Genomic DNA, 22383 nt, shown 5'->3' on the forward strand with positions numbered 1-22383 from the left:
CCGGTTGTGTTTCAATAAACAAAAATTTTACCAGAGGTTAGTGGAGTTCTTCCTAGCATTACGCCTTCCAACTTTTGCGGTTGCCCGTTGTATAAAATAGTTTCCGATGACAGAAATAGACTGCTGCTATGGACTTTGGAATCATACAGTCCCCTTTAACTACAAGCTGACTTGCACTGATTTTTAGAAATACATGAAAGGGAAAAAAGACTTGCTGAAAAACGTGAAACCTTCTGAAAAATATAGTGCACCAATTACTTATGTTGCAACAGTTTCCGTGCAAAAAGTAATTATATTAAATAAGTTTTTACTTCATTCAAGAAAAAACACTGCATTAAGTAAACAAGGTTCTAGGCATGATCTCCAATTTTCTCTTAGTCCCTCAACCACAAGAGTCAACGAAAGAACTGTGCCACATCTCTGAAGTTATGGATTTTCTCGTTCACTTGTGGTATTTGATCAGAGCGGAAGGCGAAACCAAAAGCAAATATATAAAACACTACAGTCGAAGTTTCGGCACGAACTGGGTTCAAGCCCAAGTACAGACCTTGATTTTCTCTAGGTTTCGAAAATCATTTAGGAAGGTTCGACACCTTTTCACCTCCCAAGAGTAACCAAGTTGGTTTTAGAATATTAAAATGATAGATGTTAACAAATGAAAGCTATTGTACGTTAAACTCACTACTGAAACTGCCTCTTATCTGCGAAGGAAACCATTGAAGGTGTCACCGTGTCGAAACATGGATCACATTACGCACACAGAATCAACGATGGGAATGGGTGAAGCCTGTGCAAAGGAGAGTATAACAAACCGTACGAAACACACAGTATGTCTCCTGCGTATATGGCTACTCAGAATGTTAAAATTAAGTGAAGTAGTACTAACAGTTTGCTCTTTTCCGAAAGAGAAAGTATGTCGGACGTAACATCCAGTCGATATGAAAGTGAGACGGATACAAACTCAGTAGAAATGTGATGGATAAGCAAATCACCCACGGCCGTTATTAATAATTCATCCCGGCATTCACCAAAATATTTAAAGAAATCAAGACGAAACAAGACGAAAACCTAAAGAATAGCCAAGCACGGGGATTTGAAGCCCCGCTCACTTTTATGATGAACTGCAAGTGTTTACATCGGAAGAAGGTACGTTACTAGCCTTAAGTCACAGTGAAAGATCATGCATTGCTATTTACGATGGTTAATTCACTCCTCGAGAAAGAGTAAATTAACAATATCCCAAATTCCATACCTTGTTAAACTCTATTGCCGACCACAATCTCGGAGTTGTTATATCGACCACGCAGGACTTGCTTCCTATATAGTTCATGCAGTGGCCGTTAAGAGCAGCAGCGCTCACTTCTCGCATGTAGTTCAGCGCGTTGCCGCTCGAGGGCGGTAAATGTACTTTCAGCGCTTCGTCGTTTGTCGATCTAGCTTTGTTTATACATAAACAGTGACAAAATAGATACTTAAATTTTATAAATGTATTTTTGACAGTGGACTTACTTTAATAATTTTATATGATGTGCCTTAAATGCGTGTGTTGTGTGTGTCAGAATGATAAAGTAAAGATGTTTTGAAGAGTGAAGATTCGTTGACTGGTAAGAGTTTGGAATGCAGTACTAGGTAGTAGTACACATGTTCAACGCATATGTATGTATTCTTTGTTTTTGTGACAAATGAAGACAACGTAAACGTACAGTCTCCCGACCACTGACTATTGAGACCTGAAATAAATTAATAAACCTCCTTAGTTCGTAATTTGCGAGTAATATTTTCAGATTTCCGCAGTTTAGTTGAAATTAATAGCCCAGTAATGTAAAAGACTTTTGAAAGGACGTCAAAAACTTGTTGAAACTCGAAATCGCTTCGTAATAGTAGAATTTTAGTACAGTGTGCCTACGTATAGAAGTAACATTTGTTTACGTTTGTAGTCATGCATTCGATGTTACCACTGCCTCTGTCACTTGCATCTCCTTTTTCCACATTATTATTCTTGGAAGTGGGTTTATGATTGTTTCCTTATGATTTGAAGCGGTTTTGTTACCCAAACAAACGGAAGAAAGTCATAATGCCGCTGTGGAAGTGTTGCATGTAGAAATGTGTTTTGATAAACAGACTCGCATTTGTCAAAGAATACCTCCAGTTTGCAGTTGACGTTGCAGTAGTGTGTTTCCTACTATCGTTAAGAAATATAGACCATAATTATATATTCTAATGGAATCTGTTGGCCTCAGTCCCTAGATAAGAGATTGTTACGATTGCCATTTATACTCTCATTTTCTGCAGGCAGCAAAATCTTTACTTTTCTCTATTTTATATTTTGGAAAACAAGCGAATGAAGTTTGCATTAGAACCTTTTTCCAATACTACAGCATCTGAATGTTTTCATGGTGCACTGTTGCCGTTGTTGTTAATTAAACACGTTTATGTTATTCAGTGGCTTTTGTAGTTTACTACAGGTTCTGTTTACATCATGTAATGTGGTGTAAACAGTTCTAGTGTGAAGTAACCACACGTTCTGTAACAAAAGTTGGCGAATATGTTGTTCAAGACATGCCTTAAATTACTTAAAAATTATTTCAGCACTTAGAAAGCTTAAGTATGCAACACACATTTGAATAATGCTTTCCACTGAAGGCATAAACGTGTATAATTCACAGTCAACAACTTGAGAGTTACTTATTATTTGGATCTTAAATGTGTGGTGGCAGCCAGCACTTGGTGCAGAAAATAAATACAGGAAAAATATTTAAACAATGGTCTTCATTATGTCAATGTTTCATAATGAAAACTACAAAAAATTGCAGTACATAATACTGAAAACGTGAATTGGTGTGCAGAAGTAAACAAGCTCATGGGCACAAAGGCTGTAATTGTATTTTCTGTTTTGTCATTTCAGTATTAGTGAAAACACAGGTTTTATTTGCAGAGCAATGAACTGACGGTGCAGACAGTTCACTGTGACTTATTGGTGTATAATACACATGTAAGTTAAGCATGTTATAATGAGAATAGGCCTATATGTTGTTGTTTTGGGTTCTTGAGTTACTAAAACCTTCAGTAGAAAATTCGTTGTAAATTACATCTAGAATGGTGTATTTTACACAAAAGTTTTTACATAATGGTTGCACATTGCATTGTAGGTCTGCACATTTCCTAATGAGCTGCAGTAACCACAGGAACCTAGTTGTTCTATTTTTATCTGAAACATGAATTCTGTTATATTGAGCCTATGAGAGTGAAAATTTCCATCTAGAGTAACTGATACGGGTTAGCCTTCCGAAAACATTCTGAATGTGAAAACGTCATTCCACTTGTGCAGTGAACAATATATTTCTAATGTTTTTTCTCATGTTTCTGGTAAATATTTTGGTTTATGAACAGTACTTGCAAATTTGTTTCCTGTATAGCGTTGTAACAATATTGTGTAACAGTGTCACTGTATTTGTCTCCATCTTTCTAGTCGTTCAAACAGAATTCGTCTTTAATAGACTTATTTGTCAACTTTGAAATTGCTTCTTTGTGGATTTTTGTTTATTGACTTCATTGCTAGATTCTAATGAGCCATATTATCAACCAGTGCTTAATTTCATATATGGAAAAAATACTGACATCACATTGGTATTGCTTATCTATGTTACAATCTGCTGCCTGTAGACAATCATGTAAAATGTAGTTAAACATGTGTTGCTTAATGTTTTCATGACATAACAAGTAATGGCACATTGCCTGAAAACCTCCTACAGTTTATTATGTACATTTGGAGTTTTGTTTCTTCTTGTTGGTACTAACGGTAAATGATTTCACCTGTGAAATATTTGCTATCCGTGTGATCATGAAGTACTTGAAATTAATATTTTTGATTGCAGCACCAGTTATTTTTATTGTGTACCTGTTGTAGAATAATGCTGCTTCGTTAATGTAGTGCTGTGATCAAAATTCTGTGCCAAGTAATTTCATTACCTTTATTTGTACACTATTGTTTACCATTGATTGTGCACAAGTTGTATTAGAATATGCAGTGAATTGTTCTATGTGAAACATTTCACTGTTGTCAAGTGGTTTTAAGTCAGAGTAGAGTGCATCAGTTAAACCTCTGAGATGCTTACATTAAATCTACAAGAACAGTACGGTATTTGCCATATCTTTCTTTAGGAAAAAAGGCAGAGCGTGAGCTCTGTGCTCAGGTCATACTCGCCTTTCAGTCTTGACAATTCATACAGAATATTAGTTAGTTATCATATATGTACCATACTGTTACCTTCTTTAGTTTTTACAAGTAGCATTTTGTGGCTTTGTCCAATTTTAGATACCTGCTAACTGCTTTTGTATTAATTAATCTGAAACTGCTCAGCATCAGATTTATTATCATATGACCGACTTGCACAATTTTGTGCATATATTGCCATGAACATGGTTTGTTAGTTTTACTTGCTTGTCAACAAACATTTTGCTGGGAACTGAACACATGTGCATATGTACATAGCATTGATGCAAGATTGGGCAGTCTTGACAGGAACAATGAAGCATATTTTATTTTTAAGTGTGCAAAATATTTCTTATTGTAGTATAAAATCTGTTAAAATTATTGTCTGTAATTGACATAGTTGTGCCTTATTTAAAGTAAGTTAGGCTGTTATTTCGATGATGTTTGGTATCCAATAAATGTGTCAGAAGTTCTTTATGTCTTATTCCATTACTGTACGTATTGTGATGTACTCGGTCAATTGAACCTACTGATACTCTACTTCATATGTAGTAACACAACAGAACATAATACTGAGGATATTTGCTTTGTGTCCATTATTTTTTGGAATGTAGCATATGGTACCAGAGATATCGGTATTGTAGCCCAAGGTCCAGGTTACGTTGATTGGTGATGGTTTGGTTTTGAGTTGGTGAATCCAAGAAATGTGAATATAAAATATTGGTTGTGGTGATTTAATAATCTGTAGTGTAGCCCAAGGTCTAGGTTAGATTGAAAGTGAACAATTTAGTTGTAAATCAGCAAAGCAGTATCAAAAGCTGTAGTTAACCCATAATTTTTGTATTCTTATTATTACGTGCAATCATATGCATTGGTCTGGATTACAGAAGCGTCAGATTCCACCCTTCTGTTTTGACCCATGACGTCTTCAATATGGTGGAAATGGCTATTCTAAGCATCTCCAATATGGAGCCAATGATTTCACTACATACACACGATAACAAAAACGAAAATACATATAAATAAGACAATAACGTCTCCCTCCTAAAATACAATCAAATTAACGGTACAATTGTGGGAAACTGGGGATTTTAGGGAGGGGGCAAGCTAAGTACAACAGTAAATTTAAAAAAAAAAAAAGAAAAAGATGAACAAAAAAAATTGTTATAAAATCTACATGAATTGGACACTTCCCTTGACATGTATAGGTCAACCGCAGCTGACAATATCAAAACACCAATGCCTACGGCAAACACTACAGAAATTGGAATCAGATATTTCCCTTGACCACAGATGACGATGCCAAAACACCAATACCTATGCGTAAAATTACAAAAATTAGAATCAGTCATTTCACTTGACCTATATAGATCATCCATAGCTATTGATATGAAAAACCAACGCCTAAAACTATGAAAAACAAAACTGAAACCACCCAGACAAACAGAGGGCGCCATCATACACAACAAGAAAACTCCATGCCGTAATGACATCACACACCATAACACCCTTACGCCATGGGTCAAAGCAGACGGGTGGAATCAGACGCTTGCGTTGACCCCACTGGTCTCGGGCCAAATGTAGTAGTCAGGTTCGGTTGTGTTGGCTCTTGTCTATTTTTGTTTTGGATGTTGCAGTTATATTGTGTCATTGCGTGACAGTGTTACTGGATTCAATAAAATTTAAAACGTTGATTTAGAAATCTTGCATACTGTTCTTCGGGCTTTTGACAGTAATGGAGATTTATAGAGTGCTGCTCCTTGTCTTGTGCAATGTTATTTAAATAAAGTGTATTAGGAATTTGTTGAATTTATTATGTCTACTTGTACAATGTTCTCATTTTGTATGCTGTTTAGGTGCTGTAGCTTTTGCGACGATGTATACGTTGCTGCATAGTTCAGGCATACAATTTAAAAGATTTAAGGTATTTCTTTTTCAACTTAGGTAGTTCCGAGATATTAGCTAGATGATATTTTGTTTGTGTGGAATATTATACATAAAATAAAAATTATTTTTATACACACGTTTTTTCACTTATGTGACTTTCAGCTCATTATTTCCACAAAATTGTATGTGTAACAGATTTCACCTACATGCATTAGATTGTCATCTTTAAATGGATTTCATAAGCTACTACTTCTGAGGATTTAGGTGATTTTGTGATTGAGCTACACTTATTCATTTTCTGCATTTATGTCAGAATTAAACAAGTACTGTGTTGTGGTTGGCAGGAGAGCCAACACCGTGTCACTAAGGAGGCCGAAATGCATGCGTTTTAGCTCACGCAGGCTGGCGTGAGGTCTCGAACATGACACGGGAATTAGAATTGAGAAAAACGGACATAGCTGGTGGAATACTTAACTTTAATACATTAATGATGAACGTCGCTCGTGACAGTACATGCTTCACAATATCAATAGTAACTGATAATGGCACCTTGCTAGTTACAAATAACATAGCTGAAGGCTATGCTAACTATCGTCTTGGCAAGGAGAGCGTATTTTGTCAGTGAACCATCGCTAGCAAAGACGGCTGTACAACTGGGGCGAGTGCTAGGAAGTCTCTCTAGACCTGCCGTGTGGCGGCACTCGGTCTGCAATCACTGATAGTGGCAATAAGCAGGTTCTATGTATACTACCGGACTGCGGCTGATTTAAAGGCTACCACCTAGCAAGTGTGGTGTCTGGCGGTGACACTACATACTGTCCACAGGGGTTGTTTTCCACAGGGCATTAAATCTGAAACAGGAAAAGAAGCATCATAAAAATAGTTTGCATATTAACATCTCTAAATATGTCAATAATGGTGAGCAACATTGAGTCAGCATAGTTTTCCACGGCCATTGTTGCCGTAACTAAAACTTTCCAGTTATGTAACAGAAACTGTGGTCTACAAGACAGCATGACTATGTGATCACATACCTAGAAAAATTTTAATAAAAGTGAAACACTGCTTTCTGTATTTGTTACATGCTACTTGCCCTAATGCTGAGAGATAGCACTTCTGTTTAGAAGATTCAGCTTCGGTTTGATATTCCACAGTTCTTCAACACTTTGCTTGTATTTCATGAGGTACTGTGTTGTTAGAGGCAAAATGTCTTGGGAACAGTGTGGAATAGTGTGATAAAGAATCTAGAAAAGAAATTGTCAAGACAAGAAACCAGAGAAAAAAATACAAGTAGACTGTAAAAAATTAAATGTTTTTATCATTTTGAAAAGACAAATACTCATAAGTAATCCACTAGTTTCATTTTTTTTCAAGTTTTAGTTTCCGATAAAACAAAATGAAATCACAATAGTGATATTTTGCAGATAACTCAATTTGTGTGCTAGATAATTATGTTTTTTTTTTTACAGACAACAAATTATAATGGTATATAGTGTTTGTTTTTAAAGCTTATTGTGTTTTATTTATGAGGGCAGTCAAATGAAAACAGAACACCTGCCACTATGGGACCATCGAATGGTTTCTTTCAAATTAATCAATGCGTGCTTTAAGACATTACCCCATTGGGAGACGAGATGATCAATTCATGTTTCAAAGAACATGATGGGCCACTGACGGATTCAGAACCACACCCAATCATGCATTTCCATGTTTGACTAAAAACAATGTCCACATATGTCTTTTTTGGGTCACCTCAGACATGAAACTACATGGTGAACAATCTGAGCTTTATTTAGGATGTTATAGTGTTTCCCGAGCATATTACTGAATCATAGCCTTTGTACAGTTGGTAGTGAGGGGGCAGGCATTATCATGCAACAGGATGATTCCGTTTGACAGTATTCCGACAGCCTGAAGGCAAACAACAAAGTCATTGGCAGAAACATCCCACATCTCCACTACCAAGGAAATCCAAAGCTATTCACACAGGTTCCGATATGCTCCTGATGATCTCTTCCTTTGACTTTGGGGGCCCTGTGCTCATCAAGTTCCTTGAGTATAGAACCACAATCAGTGGGCAGCACTATGAATACACTTTGCAGAAACTGCCATAAAGTCAAAACTCCCAGGAATTCTGTTGGACTGGATGATCTTGTTGTACAATAATGACCACACCCACAATCAATCAGAAAAAGGCTGCACTTCATCAATTTGGTTGGGAAACACTGCAGCATCCTCCGTGTCTTTCAACATTTGGTTTTCAAATCTTTGCCTACCTGAAGAAATACATGTGTGGGTGTCCCTTTCAGTAGTGTATGTCATCCCTGCAAGTGCACACCTAAATCTTTGATAAGTGAAATTTTTTTCTGAGTTTTACAAAAAAAGGTGTTTTTGACTTTTAACTGCATTAAAATTAAACCCTGCTAATTTGGGTCACATTATTTCAGGGGCATTAACGGAGTGGAGGGGGAGCCACCATAACTTCTTGACAACGGCGCCACAGAACTCTCACCCTCTGCCCATACATGGTAAGTATTTAATGATCTATTGCAGTTTTAATCATAGATTAGTATTTTCACTAAGCCGGTGAGAAGTTTAAAGTACTGCTACAAATACACAAGTATTTCAAAACATCAGTCTACACATTGGTGAGGGAAAAACACATAAATCTATCGCAAATTGTAACATATCTGCCCCTCACCCATCTCCATTTACTTTCTCATAATTTTGTTGCTTAAATTAGTCCATTCAGGGATCTCCTTATACAAGCTGACTCATGTTGACACCACAGTGACAGGGCAATCAACGATGAACTCAGAGTAATCAGCGAATAGTGTGGAAAGGGAAGTGAGGAACAAGTGAATTGAGCCAAGACTGTACTGCTTGGTGCCTGAAGTGTTATGTTTACAAGTTATCATTGCCAAAGGGGCAAATTGATGTGGACACACTTGCTCACTAAGATGACGTATGAACTGGGGTGGTTCAAACAGTCACCAGTTTCTACACCAGTCATCTTTGTTTGCAAGAATATCAATAGTTGTTAAGAAACTGTTCTGTCAGGTGCATTTTCCAGGATATAAGGAAATACTCATTTATGAAACATTTACAATGGCAAATTGTGGAATGCTGAATTTGGACAGTCTAAGTGTCATTGCAACCAATAAAAAACTGCTATAGGCCTGTTTTCTTTACTCTCATTGCCTCTTCATTCTCCTCTTCTTACAGCATTTGTTTCAGATAGCAAGGCAACTAATGTAGAAGCTGTTTATTTGTATGAGAAATGAATTGAATACTCATGTACCAGTTTGTTAAATATACGAGAATAAGTAACGAACTATAGTCTGTCTCTTTTCAGATATAATATTAACATCAGACATTTCACAGATGATGTAGTTATCTACAAAGTAGAATCAATTTCTTTGTCACAAAGTGCACTTCAGGAAGACAAGTTCATCTGCATTTTAAAAAAATCCATTTGTGCTTCCAGCCACATAAAATAGTTCAGGCTCAATAACCTTTCTACGAATCCATCCTTGTTGTTGTCATTATGTAACAACTATTCAGTGCAGAGTGGATGACAGCAGTGTTTCGACAAGAGTCGTCATATTAATTCTAATAGCACTGATGCTTCGTTCAGTGTGATATAAGGCTTTATTTTCATTCCATGCGTGTTGTGGTTGCTTCAGTCACATGATGGCTGGTCTCAACTCTTTATTTGGCTACAGCCAACCATCTTCATTAAGACTGCTATTTTCTGTTGAGTATTTGTGCCATTTCATCTATGGGGCTTTCACTGAATCTTATTCTGCTCTTAATAATAGAGGTGGTATCTAATAATAAGTATACATCCATTTTCTTAAGAATAGAAGAAAAGTGGCCTCTGGGGCAGCAGCATAAGAAAATATACAGTAATAATTTGCACTAAATAATTGTACCATAATCAGTTTCACCTACTGCTAGAAAAATCAAAATATTATAATATGAAATATGTTACTTTCAATACTAGTTTTAATGGTTCTTTTAATGTAGTCAAATGAGGTGGTAGCCATTATTATGACATTGGGCTCACGTTCTGGAGGAGCAGAATCAAATTCCCATTGAAATTCGTGCTTTTTGTGGTTTCTCCAACTTTTTGTAAGCAAATACCAAATTGCTTCCATTGAAAATGATACAGTTGATTTGCTACTTGCTTCATGAAGCCACCTATGCTTTGTGCCCTGACCTCAATGGCACCATCGTTGAAAGTTACTTCCTTAATCCTCCATTCTTCCTTTTGATTTGATTATGCCTCAGAACACTGCCTTCTCCATAAACATTTGTATTGAGAAATGTTGATGGAAAATCCCTTGGTGGGACATAAATTATTTAAGACCCAAAAGTTGGCAACAGTCCATTTTGTTAATATGACCATTGACAGCTACACTTTCAGACAACGCTTATGTGTCTTACCTTTATACATGTTATCTGCATTTCTTTTTCTTCCGACAGAAATGCTACTGTGTAATAGTCATAAAAACTAGACAGAGAAGATGATGTTGTGTCAGCTCACATGTAATTGTTGCTAAGAAATGCATTTGGTTGTTATCTCGAGCATTAGACACTGAGAGAGCTTCTTGAGGATTGTATCGAAATGATAAATGTTTTCCAAATACCTGAAAAGATTGCTCCTCTTCTACCACTATTTGGAAAACAATTCCACACAAACATTGAAAAAATTAATGTTTTCAATACAAGAGACAGTACATTCAGATCTTCTAACATTTTTCGGACGACATGAGACGGTGTGGTACTGGGGTGGAAGACAAACATGTCTCTCGCAGTTGACTTATGTATTGTGTGCAGCCGATCCTCTTCTCTGGGTAATCAGTTACATCGATCTCTAAAAGCTTCTTCTCCGAAGACTATAGCGAGTTACAGGAATTTATTAAGCTACTTCTCTATTCTTGAAATAATTTGTGTACTCGTGGAACACTTTAAATTCATTCATGGTATATTTCCAACTCTCAACACAAAGCAACATTTACTCTTTTTCACGTAAGTATGTAAGCTCTGGCAAGCCAACTGTTGTCTTCAAATGTCATACTCGATAAAATACAAGTACAATATCATAGATTGTAACAATCCAATAATTTATAGACATCACATGTGTCCTGCCTCATGCATAGCTAAGACATAAAGTAAGTTAAAAGTATATAGTCAGTTGTTTTCTTTCTTTTTCTACAATAATCGCTTTCACTAACACATCAAAGAATATTCCATAATTATTCCTTGAGTTGTCATCAAGTCCTCTGTGGCACTGGCGGCAAACACTTGTCGTCTGTGACTTGCCCCTCTTACAGTCTTCTAATAACAAACTTCTGGCCTGCACATAGAAACAGGTGGATCAGTAGAAACATTCTCATTCTCCCGCACTCATACCTAAAATATCAGGTGTTTGATACGGTGGAAGGCTGAGTGTTTCCAGAAATTACACCAAAATTCTTGAGGCACTACAATCTGTTGATGTGTGTGGCCATTTTTTCAGAAGATTCTAAATGTTTCTTCAGTAGTTTATGTTTATGTATTGTATAACATGATAAAAAGCACACCTTGATGAAGAATGAAGTCACTGTTTTGAAGTTTAATAGCTTATGAGCCTTGCCCTAGTTCTTTGCAGCTTTGTTCTTGATCAACGTGTTTCATAAATTTTTCCAGTGATGTTAGAAATCTTGAACTCAGGTGTACATAAAGCAACATGTCTTCTCATGTGGTTACTATTCTCCGTGTTTTCTTGTACCATGCAAGGCATACTGAAGTTTCGTGCAGGTGCATCTAAATTACCATCCTGGTTTAGGTTTTGCTTGCGTTCACCCAAGCAATGACTGTTAAAATGAGTAATGCCTGCTTTATTTCTCCAGTACTTCTACAGCCAAGGAACTGCTGCATCTTTGTTAGTACCAGTGAGATGTTGAACTCTTAACCATTCATCCTTTTTAGATGCGTGATGAGTTATCTCCTCAAAACTTGCAGTAAGATTCATATGGTAAAACATTAACCCTAGTATCAAAATTAACTCCGAAACACCAAAGGGCAACATACCACTGAGGCACTATTGTTTGGCTCACATTTGCATCTTAATTCCTTGTTTAATCTTCAGAGAATTGTGTTAATGGTGTATGTTTCGATATTTAGCCAAGTACTTGTTTCCACTTTTGTGCACAATATTTCAGTGACTTTGCACAGTCATCATCTTCAGATGCTGTGAGCTGTGTTTTTATGTACACTCACTGCCTGGACTCCAACCACAGTGTGTGTACACCACTGGCAGGGCTCAACATCTTCCACCTTCTATGCCCTTTGTTGCTCATTTGTTATCCTGTGAAATGCACAGTCTCTCAGTTTTTTTTTTTTTTCTGTTCTGATGGATGAGATGGCTGGCTAGATTGTAAAAATTTGATTGTTTAATTTGCCACTACTGTCTCAGTTTGTCATGTTTCCTGACATTGTAATTTTGATATGCTCCTTAATTGTGCTGTTGTACAATACTGGGCTCATTGTATTTCATTTCATGATTATTTTTGAAGCATTGCCCATCAACAGCTAATTTGCATGGTTCTTTTAGTCAGGTGTATTACTGATGTTCATTGCACTCCTCAGTGACTGTTCCGTACCAGTTGAGGTGATGCAGTGGTTAGCACACTGAATTTGAATTCAGGAGGATGACTATTCAACATGACAATCCAGATTTTGGTTGAAAATGATTTCCCCAAATCACTCCAATCAGATGCCAGAATGATTCCTTTGAAAGGGCATGGCCGATTTCCTTCTCCATCTTAAAATGATTAAATCTTGTGCTCTGTATCTGATCCATAATTGTTGGTGTGATATTAAATCCTAATCTTTTTTTCCTTCCTTCCCCTGTTGCAATAGTCTGCCCAACGGAAGACCTACCACATTCACACTGGTTGCCTAGTTTTGAGAGATCTAGATTGTCTACAAAATGACAAATAGAGCTTTTTATATTGACGGGAGCAAAATGCACTGCATGCTGTATTTCTGTGGTGGTCTAGTGATCATTCTGAACACGGAACCAGCATAAGGCAGATGAGTAGTCTTTTCTTTTTCTCTCTCTGTCTCAGCCTCTTCCTCAGACATTGCAGTGCCCTCTCAGTATGTTGATCTGATAACCACTCCTCCAGAACAGTATTTTTAGGTGTAGCAATTCTTCTTTGAGGCTCTCCTTCTCATAGTCCACAGCACCTGAAGAAAAAGAAACATGGTCTGTTGTCAAAACATTGCTCATAGAAAATGGAATCAATAGTTGATTGAACATTCAAAAGCATACCATTACTCAAACACACTTAGAAAGTGAGAGATCGCAGGTTTCAGTGCACTTACAAAACGATGTTTAACACTAGGAAATGCCCTATGCAATGTGATTCTGTCAGTGGTTTCAGAAGTACAAAAGTAGCAAAATAAAATTGATAAATGTGAAGTGGAAATGTGACACTGCTTTGGAGACTTGCATGTCAGATTCTCTGTTCATTTTACCAAAGGGTGGCTCATTTGGCCTCACGAGACTGCATGGACCCCATTCCCGACTTTCCCACCACCCGGAAATCTGGAGCACCCACCAGATTTCAGTGTTAGTAGCCAGCAATGCTTTATTTATTTTTTGGACTATACCTGTAAACCTCTAATAAGTAAAGTGTTCTGCATGGTCACTGATTTACCTTACAAATTCTTGCAGTCACATCTGCGTTATGGTGATGATTCTCTTACACAAACAGTGCAAGTACATTTATTTTGTTTTATATATATTTTTTTGTGAAATATTTTTTATTAGAAATTGTTAGGGGAAAAGCCACATGTCATTGCTGTGATACAGCCGAATATGCTCATCTTCCTGACATTCTGGTAATCCATTCAGCATGACGTGAATGCCAAATCTGTTGTGTGATAATGTGTTGAATACTAAGTGACCGATGACCTCAGCAGTTTGGTCCTTTAGGAATTCACACACACACACACACACACACACACACACACACACACACAATACCAAGCACAAAATCGGTGGTGTGTCAGTGAATGCCATCCTGCAATAACCACTGTGTCCACTGATGCTACATATGTTGCTGTAAGTTGGCGACAAAAGTGTTTCCACATCATGGATACATTCTTTTAACTGATTACAGTGGCATCGAAGAAAACTGGAACCACATATTCCGTCATTTGTCGCTTTACTGATACACTCAGTTTTTCCTGGTACAAGGCATGATCAAAAAGTAGCAGAAGTTTTTGTTTTACTTAAAGAATCATTTTTTTTCTTCCTCTCAACTTTGTCCCTTTCGAAGTAATCCCCCTCAGATATAATACACTAGTACCAATGCTTTTTTTCAATCTTGGAAGTACTTCTGGAACTTACTTTTCGTTGTGGAGTTTAGCTTCTTCAACAGTTCTGTTTTTATCCCATCAAAGGTGGCAAAACAACATCCTTTTATGGTTCTCTACAGCCCAGGAAGTAGAAAGAAGTCGGAGGCAACCATGTCCAACAAATAGGGTTGCTGAGGCAACATAACATTTCTATTTTTTGATCAAAAAACATTATGAGGAAGCATTGAGGTGTGAGTGAGAGTATTATCATGATGCAATTTCCACGAGTGGTTTTGCCACAATTCTGGCCATTTTCATCAGATTGCTTCACACAAATGGTGCATAAAACTTGCAGGTAGTATTCTTTATTGAATGTATGAGCATAAAGTAGGAACTCATGATTCACTATGTCATTGTAATCAAATAAAACAATGAGAAGTACATTAACATGAGATCAAACTTGTCAACATTTTTTTAGTCTTGGCTCTTCGGGCTCTATATATCCATGTTTTGTCACCTGTTATAACCTTCTTTAAAAGTTCTGGGTTGTTATCAACTTCATTTGGCTTTTCCTTAGTGTTTTTGTGTGATGTTGAAATTCAACTGTTGCGCAACAAACTTTGCTGCTACAAGTTTCATGCTCAAATCATCCAAACTAATTGCTTGGCATGAGCCAAAGGATATGCTGATGTCAGCAACCTCTCTGATGGTGCTTTGGCAGTTTTCCAGAACCATTTTCTTTAGTTCTTCCACAATGTCATCAATAATTGATGTGCTTTAGGGTGTCAAGAGTGGTTGTGGTCGTCAACATCTTCTCGAACCTCTTTGAAACATTTATAGCCCTCGTAAACTCCTGTCTTACTCATAGTAGATTTGCCAGAAAGCACAGTCAACATTTCAAATGTGATGCTGCACTTTATTCCATTTTCCAAGCAAAATTTAATGTGTATTCTTTGATCCACGTGTTTCACCAAGCACTCAAAAACACATTTTTTTTTAAAAAAAAAGCATCAAATTAAAAAAGAGTACCATTAATTTTTTATTACGCCTCATATATTTTTCTCATGCACACTTTTTTTTCCTCTCTCTTTGCCAGACATCCTATTAGTCTGCAAAGTCATTCACAGGGAATTCATCAGAATACCCTTTGTTGTGGAGCTGATTGCCCTGTTTGAAAACTGTAATCTCTACTCCATGCATCCTGCCTCAAGCTTATGTACCACTGTCATCATATCAGAAGCAAGTGAAACTCTTTTTGAGTAACAAATTAAGATAAAGTTGCAGTTCAGTGATGGCTCTTCATGTTGAATTTCTCTGACATCATGTCAAAGCCACGGGCTGTGCTTCTGCCTTCTTTGGTGTGGGAATACATGTGGCCACTTGTTCTGTGAAGTACCCCCACTATGCTTAGTTTGGCACGGTAACCTACATATTGTCTGTGTACACAATCCCTGCCATGCACCGAAGAAGTATCAAAATTTATCTGTGGCACTCTTTGTTTTTGAGAGTTGCACTACATATTTTGCCCTCTTTGAAACACTTTCCATTTGTGGTGAACAGTTATTACAAACTGATGTGATAATTTGTATTCTGTGAATTCATTTTGCCTAATTTTAAAGCTGATACCATAGTTGTTAAGAATAAAATAAACTTGGAGTCCGTGTGTGTGCTGTCCTGTAGTTACCAGCAACTAATAGGTAGTAACAATCAAATTAGATTCCAGTGATACAAATATTTTGATTTATGTCTTAGCATCTTTCATGTGATGGCCGGTGTCTACGGAGTGCAGCAGTTTATTTTATGGTACAAATAAAATTATTTTAAAGTGGTCCCAAATTGGAATAGTCTGATATTCATTTTATCTATCTATATTAAGAGGGCAGTAAAACATAGAAGACTATATCGTACTCCAGAAGCGACAGCACTGCCATGACCCGCACTGACTGCTACCACCATGCAGAAGTGCTGCTCAGTTGCCGCTGGAGTGCTCATTATTCTCTGTGTTTTGCTGTCTCTATTGGTACATACCGAAAAAATGATAATTCCACTGGATTAATTTGGGGCTGCTATATCAAATGGGTGCATAAATTTCCATTTTACAAATCATTTCATTTGACCCTTTTTTATTGACACGAATGGCATGATGATCATTATTTGTTTGGGCTGACTTCAGCTATACATTGCAAAAACAAAATTGCAAATATCTGCCGAAACGCCAGAGAAAATGTGCCTGGCAATGTCTAGGAGGGACACACTGTACATGACAAAACTGTGCACATGGTGCACATTTGGCGACACATGCCTTTAGGTTGCATATTGGAGAGAATGTTGTGCAGTAACCTCTTATTGGGATGGGTAGTGAGAGGGAGGCTATTAATTTCAAAGTCAGTGTGGACGGCAAAGATATTGACAGTCTAATGCCTCGTGCAAAGTCCACCTTACCACAAAACCTGCCATAGACAAATTCTTCTCCCAGTACTGTGGGAAGAGCATGCCTACAGCAGCAGTTAGGTTGGCAATATGGTAGTCACCAGCGCATCAGATTCTCTGACACCCACTACCCAGCATAGGCTAACATAACCTCTAAATGAGCAATGTTATAGAGGAGACATGTTGCGTGACAGCCTCCAAGGAAGATGGAGCCTTTGCTTCCATACAGCACTTAGGCCCATGTCATTGAAGTAATACATTTTGCAGTATAATGCTAACTTCTTCTTGTGTAGCAAGATGTGGCTCAGTTGCTCCTCTGATTTCTCCTACACTCATCGGATTTCTATGTGATATTTTGATTGTAGTTTGGGCACTGCAGTGCATTAAAAATATATGCCATACTTACCAGAATTCAAAGTTCTTTACATGACCAGCTGAAATAATAAACTGCATGTTGCTACCCCACCCATCTCGCAAGCACTGGAATCAGTTGTCTTTCACACAGTTTCTGTTAAACTGTGCAAGTAAACTGATGCCCTTTGATACAGGGCATTTCTGTTTTGATTATTTGTTACTCTTTCAGAGGAATCATTGAGTAAGATTAATCTGGCAACCCTATTTCAGTCAGTTTCTTTGCTAACCATACGGTCTCGGTCTGTCTGAGTAAGCAGTGAGTCATGGGCAATTAATTAATTGGAGACTGCCAGAGGGGGCACTACCATGGGATGATAGTAGGCAAATAAACTGTTCTAGGTATAATTAAATACTTGATAAGTCAATGTACAGTGCTTGCCTGAGGGTACATTGTACCGGTATTAGAAATTTTCTGTCATGTTCCATTCGCATATTGATTGAGGGGGAAAATGTCTGTGTATATGTACCTGTAAGCACTTCAATCTCTCTCCCATTGTTCTCATTACTGCTAAGCAAATAATACAATATTGGCACCAGAACTGCCTCACACTTTTTATCAAATACTGGTTCACCAAATTTAACCAAAAGGATTTCACAATAACTATATCTCTATTCTTCGAAATATTGCTATGTAACTTCCAAGAGCTCCACATGCTGGAACCAGTCTCTAAAAGTTGCTCACACTACCATTTTGTATAAGATTTTCCTTACAAATGCACCACCCTTTCACAGAAGCCTTGAAGCAAATCTAAGTCTACCTTTGCTAATATTGATTTCACATGTTCATCTCATTTAATATCGTTTCTCGGTAGTAGTGTGGATCAATGTTTCTAATCTTCCTAATAATTGGAACCCTTTTTAGTGCCCATTTCTATTGTGGAAAGCATAGTGATTTCTGAGCACATTTATATCAACATTTTAATGACATGAGTGATATTAGTTCGTTATTGCACGTATCGAATTAGACTTTATGGATCAAAATAGACTCCTCATGGCAGGTTTATCAACTTGTTGGGCATTAATTTTTTTGTCAACACATTATCTGGTAACACTTTTTCACATATATCTGTGGCTGCAAATGATAAAAGTACTACAAAGGCCTTAAGTGATAATTGAGGTTATTCGTCTTTTAAACTGCACCAAAATTCCACTATTGGCATAAATTTAAAATTTTCTTCCAACCGTGAATCGGATATCAGTTTGACAAAAGTTTTGTATTCTTCTGGCATCCTAAAAGGCCATGCATCAACAGTAAGTGGGTTTTACAACCACAGTACATACCGATATGTAATGTACTGTTCATTTGGAGAGTAGTGGTGACAGACGACACAGTGATACAGACTGTTGTGGTTGCAGGTGCACTTTTAGATGGATGACACATGCACTTTGGATGACCTGCTACATTCAAGCCTTGTGCAATCGTTTGCTCATTGTTGCTTCTGTAAAGTTTGGAAGGTATGAGACAAGGTGCTGTCAGAAATCGTGCTTGGCTGGCTCAGTTGGTAGAGCACTTGCCCGCGGAGGCAAAGGTCCCGAGTTTGAGTCTCTGTCCGGCACACAGTTTTAATCTGCCAGGAAGTTTCAATCTGATAGTGTTGCAAAAGCTAGAGGCACATGATGAAGGGCACCCAAGTGTGCATTGATCTGTACATTCATCTGTGTTCCTACAGTTTGTTTCCAGGGTAGAAAAGGGAAACTGATAATGCAGTGTTGAAATCAGTGTTCTGTTACACTTTGAATCCCATTAACTTTGATCCCCAATATATTTTTAGTTATTGATCATACTTCTTTTTCATGCCATCATACTTATGGAGCCTATTTAATTAGAGACAGGATGCTTATTACTCTGACAGTTTTAAATTGTCTGATGTAGATCCCAGTCCCACAGCGATGAGAAACCATCAAAAAAGAATGGCTATGTAATAGGCCTGTATTTTATACCGAGCAGGTTAAATGCTGCAGTATGTACTGCATATCTGGACCTCAAACTTTCTAAATTGTCACAAGTTCCTCTAGTGGTTTGTCTTTGTATGTGAGATGAATGTAGTGGGAATCATCCCATAATTTAGCATGTCATGCTCCTAAGTGTTGCAGTCTGTTTTAGACTAAAAACAGGTTCTTGTCCTTGGCCATTGTCTTCCCATGAATTGTAATCTTCCACCATTTCTTATCTTTTGTACTGATAATCCTCAAAATTCTTCCGTCTCCTACTAACCACAGCAACTATTTTGGCTAGTGGCAGTGGTATTTCCAAACTGAAGTTTCTTACTTAATTTTACAAATTTTATATTTGCCTATCATCCCTGAAACTTATTCCAGTCTCTTCATATCATAGGCAGTCAAAAATAACACATTTATCTGACTTAGGGCTAAAAGAGAAAAGATGGTTCTCTTGTCTTAACTTGAAATATAAACTTTGAACAGAAGTAAAGAGAAGTGATATCTGGTTTTCGAAGTGCACACAGCGAGTTAGACAGAGATGTACCAAAATTCAACAGAAATGATAGCTAAATTCTTACTATTTCACTTTCATTTTGTTCCCTTTGATTTCAGTAAAAGTTTTGTGTGACGACAATGATGAAGATGATGATAATGATTGGTTTTGGGGCACTCAACTGCGCTGTCATCAGCACTCGTACAATGTCCCAATATTTACACAGTCCGATATAGCCACTGTCATGGATGATGATGATGATGATGATGATGATGATGATGATAATGATAATGAGGATGAAATGAGGAGGAAAACACAAATACCCAGCCCCTGGACAGAGAAAATCCCCAACATGGCTGGGAATCGAACCTGGGACCATGTGATCCAGAGACAACAAGTCTAGCCACTAGACCATGAGCTGCAGATTTTGTGTAACAATGAACATTAGATACCACATACTTTGCAAGCCATCTTTTTGGTGTGTGGCGGAAGGCACCTTGTACTACTACTAGTCGTTTCCTTTCCTGTTCCACTTGTGAACAGAGCTAGCGAAAAATGTTCATCTGTATGTTTCCGTACGAGCCCTAATCTCTCTGTTCTTATATTTATGTCCTTATGTGAAATGTACATCAGCGGTAGTAGAATCATTCTGCAGTTGGCTTCAAAAGCTGGTTTTCTAAACTTCCTGAAAATGCTCTGCGAAATGAATGTCACGTTCTCTCCAGTGATTCTCATTTGAGTTTCTGAAGCATCTCCGTAATATTTACGTGTTGTTCGAACTTGCTGGTAACAAATCTAGCAGCCCACTTCTGAATTGCTTCAATGTCTTTCTTTAATCTGACCTGCTGCGGATCCTGAATGCTGAAGCAGTACTCAAGAATAGGCCGCACTGTGTCCTACATGTGGTCTCCTTTACAGATAAACCACAATTTCTGTAAAATTCTCCCAATAAACCGAAGTGAAGTCGATTGTGTGCCTTCCCTCCTACAATCGTTCCATGCTTATTCTCTTTCATATCTCATTGAAACGTTATGTCTAGATATTTAATTGACATGGCTGTGTCAAGCAGCACATTTTTAATCCTGTGTTTGAACATGATGGTTTATTGTTCATACACAACTCCATTAACTTACATTTTTCTACATTTAGAACTAGCCACAGATTGCTGCTTACCCTGTCCGCCAGGTCATTTTTGTATATGCAAAAGAACAGTGGTGCTTCCAGAGCACTCCTGACATTACCCATGTCTATGATCAACATTCGTGATCGAGGACAGCATGCTCGGCTGTATTACTTGTCAAGTCTTTGAGCCACTTACATATCTGGGAACCTGTTCAGCACTCTGTATTACATGAAATAAGCATCTCAGCAATGGAATTGTCTTGTTATCAACTTGTGTGCCTGTAGAAGTATTTTAGTTCACAGCAAAGTAATTAATGTTACCACAGTTCCCATAGAATGAACCCATTTTGAAATCAACTCTTTTTGTTTCTAGTCCTATTACCCATCCCTTCTTGTTATGCTCATTAAACATGCTCGTTGAACATGAAGAACTGACAGACTGGCGAGATCTGAGTAAGAAAATGACTACTCCTGGATTTCAGAGCATTCTTGCAGTTTGCCTTCAGTGTTTTAGGAAATTGTAGAAAACTTAGATTTTGGTGCCCAGATTACTTTGTCACCAGTTACAGTGAATATTCAGGCACATCTAGTCTTTTATTGGTATTTCAGTGGCTAAATGGGTAAGTGCCAGACTGCAATCCTTAACTGGTTCCAGGGTGTTTCTCTTCACTTCACTGTCTGAGGTACATTTTAGACTAGGCATGTCAGATCATAGGTTAGAGGAAGCCAAGAGAATACTATCTCCAAAAAGAAACATGTCAGAAAATGCATTCAGGTGTTCACACAAACCCTCAGGTTGAAGACAGATTTAATTTTATCAATTACTCCTTAAAATGGGAAAAAAACTTTATCTAGTGACAAATAATATGTTGTTGTCCTCATCATCGTTCTTGTCTTCAGTACAGAGACTAGTCTGTTGCAGCTCTCATGCTACTCTATCCTTTGCAGGCCTCTTCTTCTCTGTGTAACCTACATCTACTTGAACCTGTTTACTCTGTTATCCCTTGGCCTCTTTCTACAGTTTTCACCCCTGTCCTCCGCACTGCCCCCAATACCAAATTGATGATCGATTGATGCCTCTGGCTGTGTCCTACCTACCTACCAATCACTCTCTCTTCTTAGTGAAGTTCTGCGGTAAATTTATTATTTTCTCCAGTTTGAGTCATTAACTCATTAGTTAATTAGGATTTGTGAGTGGTGTAAAGAATGGCAGCTAATTGTAAATATAGATAAATGTAAAGAATCCTGTAATGTTTGAATACTCCATAAGTAGTGTAGCGCTTGACACAGTCACGTCGATTAAATATTTGGGCATAACGTAGCAGAGTGATACGAAGTGGGACAAGCATGTGTTGGCAGTTGTGGGGAAGGTGGATAGACGTCTTCAGTTCATTGGTAGAATTTTGAGAAGATGTGGTTCATCTGTAAAGGAGACCGCTTATAAAACACTAATACAACCTATTCTTGAGTACTGCTCGAGCGTTTGGGATCCCTATCTGGTCGGATTGAGGGAGGACATAGAAGCAAA

The 22383-nt window shown here is 37.6% G+C and overlaps 1 protein-coding gene and 1 long non-coding RNA gene across 3 annotated transcripts in view; one reads left to right on the top strand and one right to left on the bottom strand.

Moving 5' to 3' along the window:
• The first annotated feature begins 1370 nt into the window (after positions 1 to 1370).
• The window catches only part of LOC126355778 (tyrosine-protein phosphatase Lar), a 1814905-nt gene continuing 1793892 nt past the window's right edge, over positions 1371 to 22383 (top strand). For both annotated transcript variants that reach the window (XM_050006182.1, XM_050006183.1), the window contains exons 1-2: positions 1371 to 1604; positions 8548 to 8628. In XM_050006182.1, the coding sequence (XP_049862139.1) occupies positions 8626 to 8628 (3 nt within the window). In that variant the 5' untranslated portion in view covers positions 1371 to 1604; positions 8548 to 8625. The remainder of the gene's footprint in view (positions 1605 to 8547; positions 8629 to 22383) is intronic.
• LOC126355779 (uncharacterized) overlaps positions 8760 to 22383 on the bottom strand; it is a 297536-nt gene continuing 283912 nt past the window's right edge. Inside the window, exon 5 of the long non-coding RNA XR_007565529.1 lies at positions 8760 to 13339. This is a non-coding gene — a long non-coding RNA (uncharacterized LOC126355779). The remainder of the gene's footprint in view (positions 13340 to 22383) is intronic.

This window comes from Schistocerca gregaria, chromosome 3 (assembly GCF_023897955.1).
Source record: "Schistocerca gregaria isolate iqSchGreg1 chromosome 3, iqSchGreg1.2, whole genome shotgun sequence".
NCBI classification, from domain to species: domain Eukaryota; kingdom Metazoa; phylum Arthropoda; class Insecta; order Orthoptera; family Acrididae; genus Schistocerca; species Schistocerca gregaria.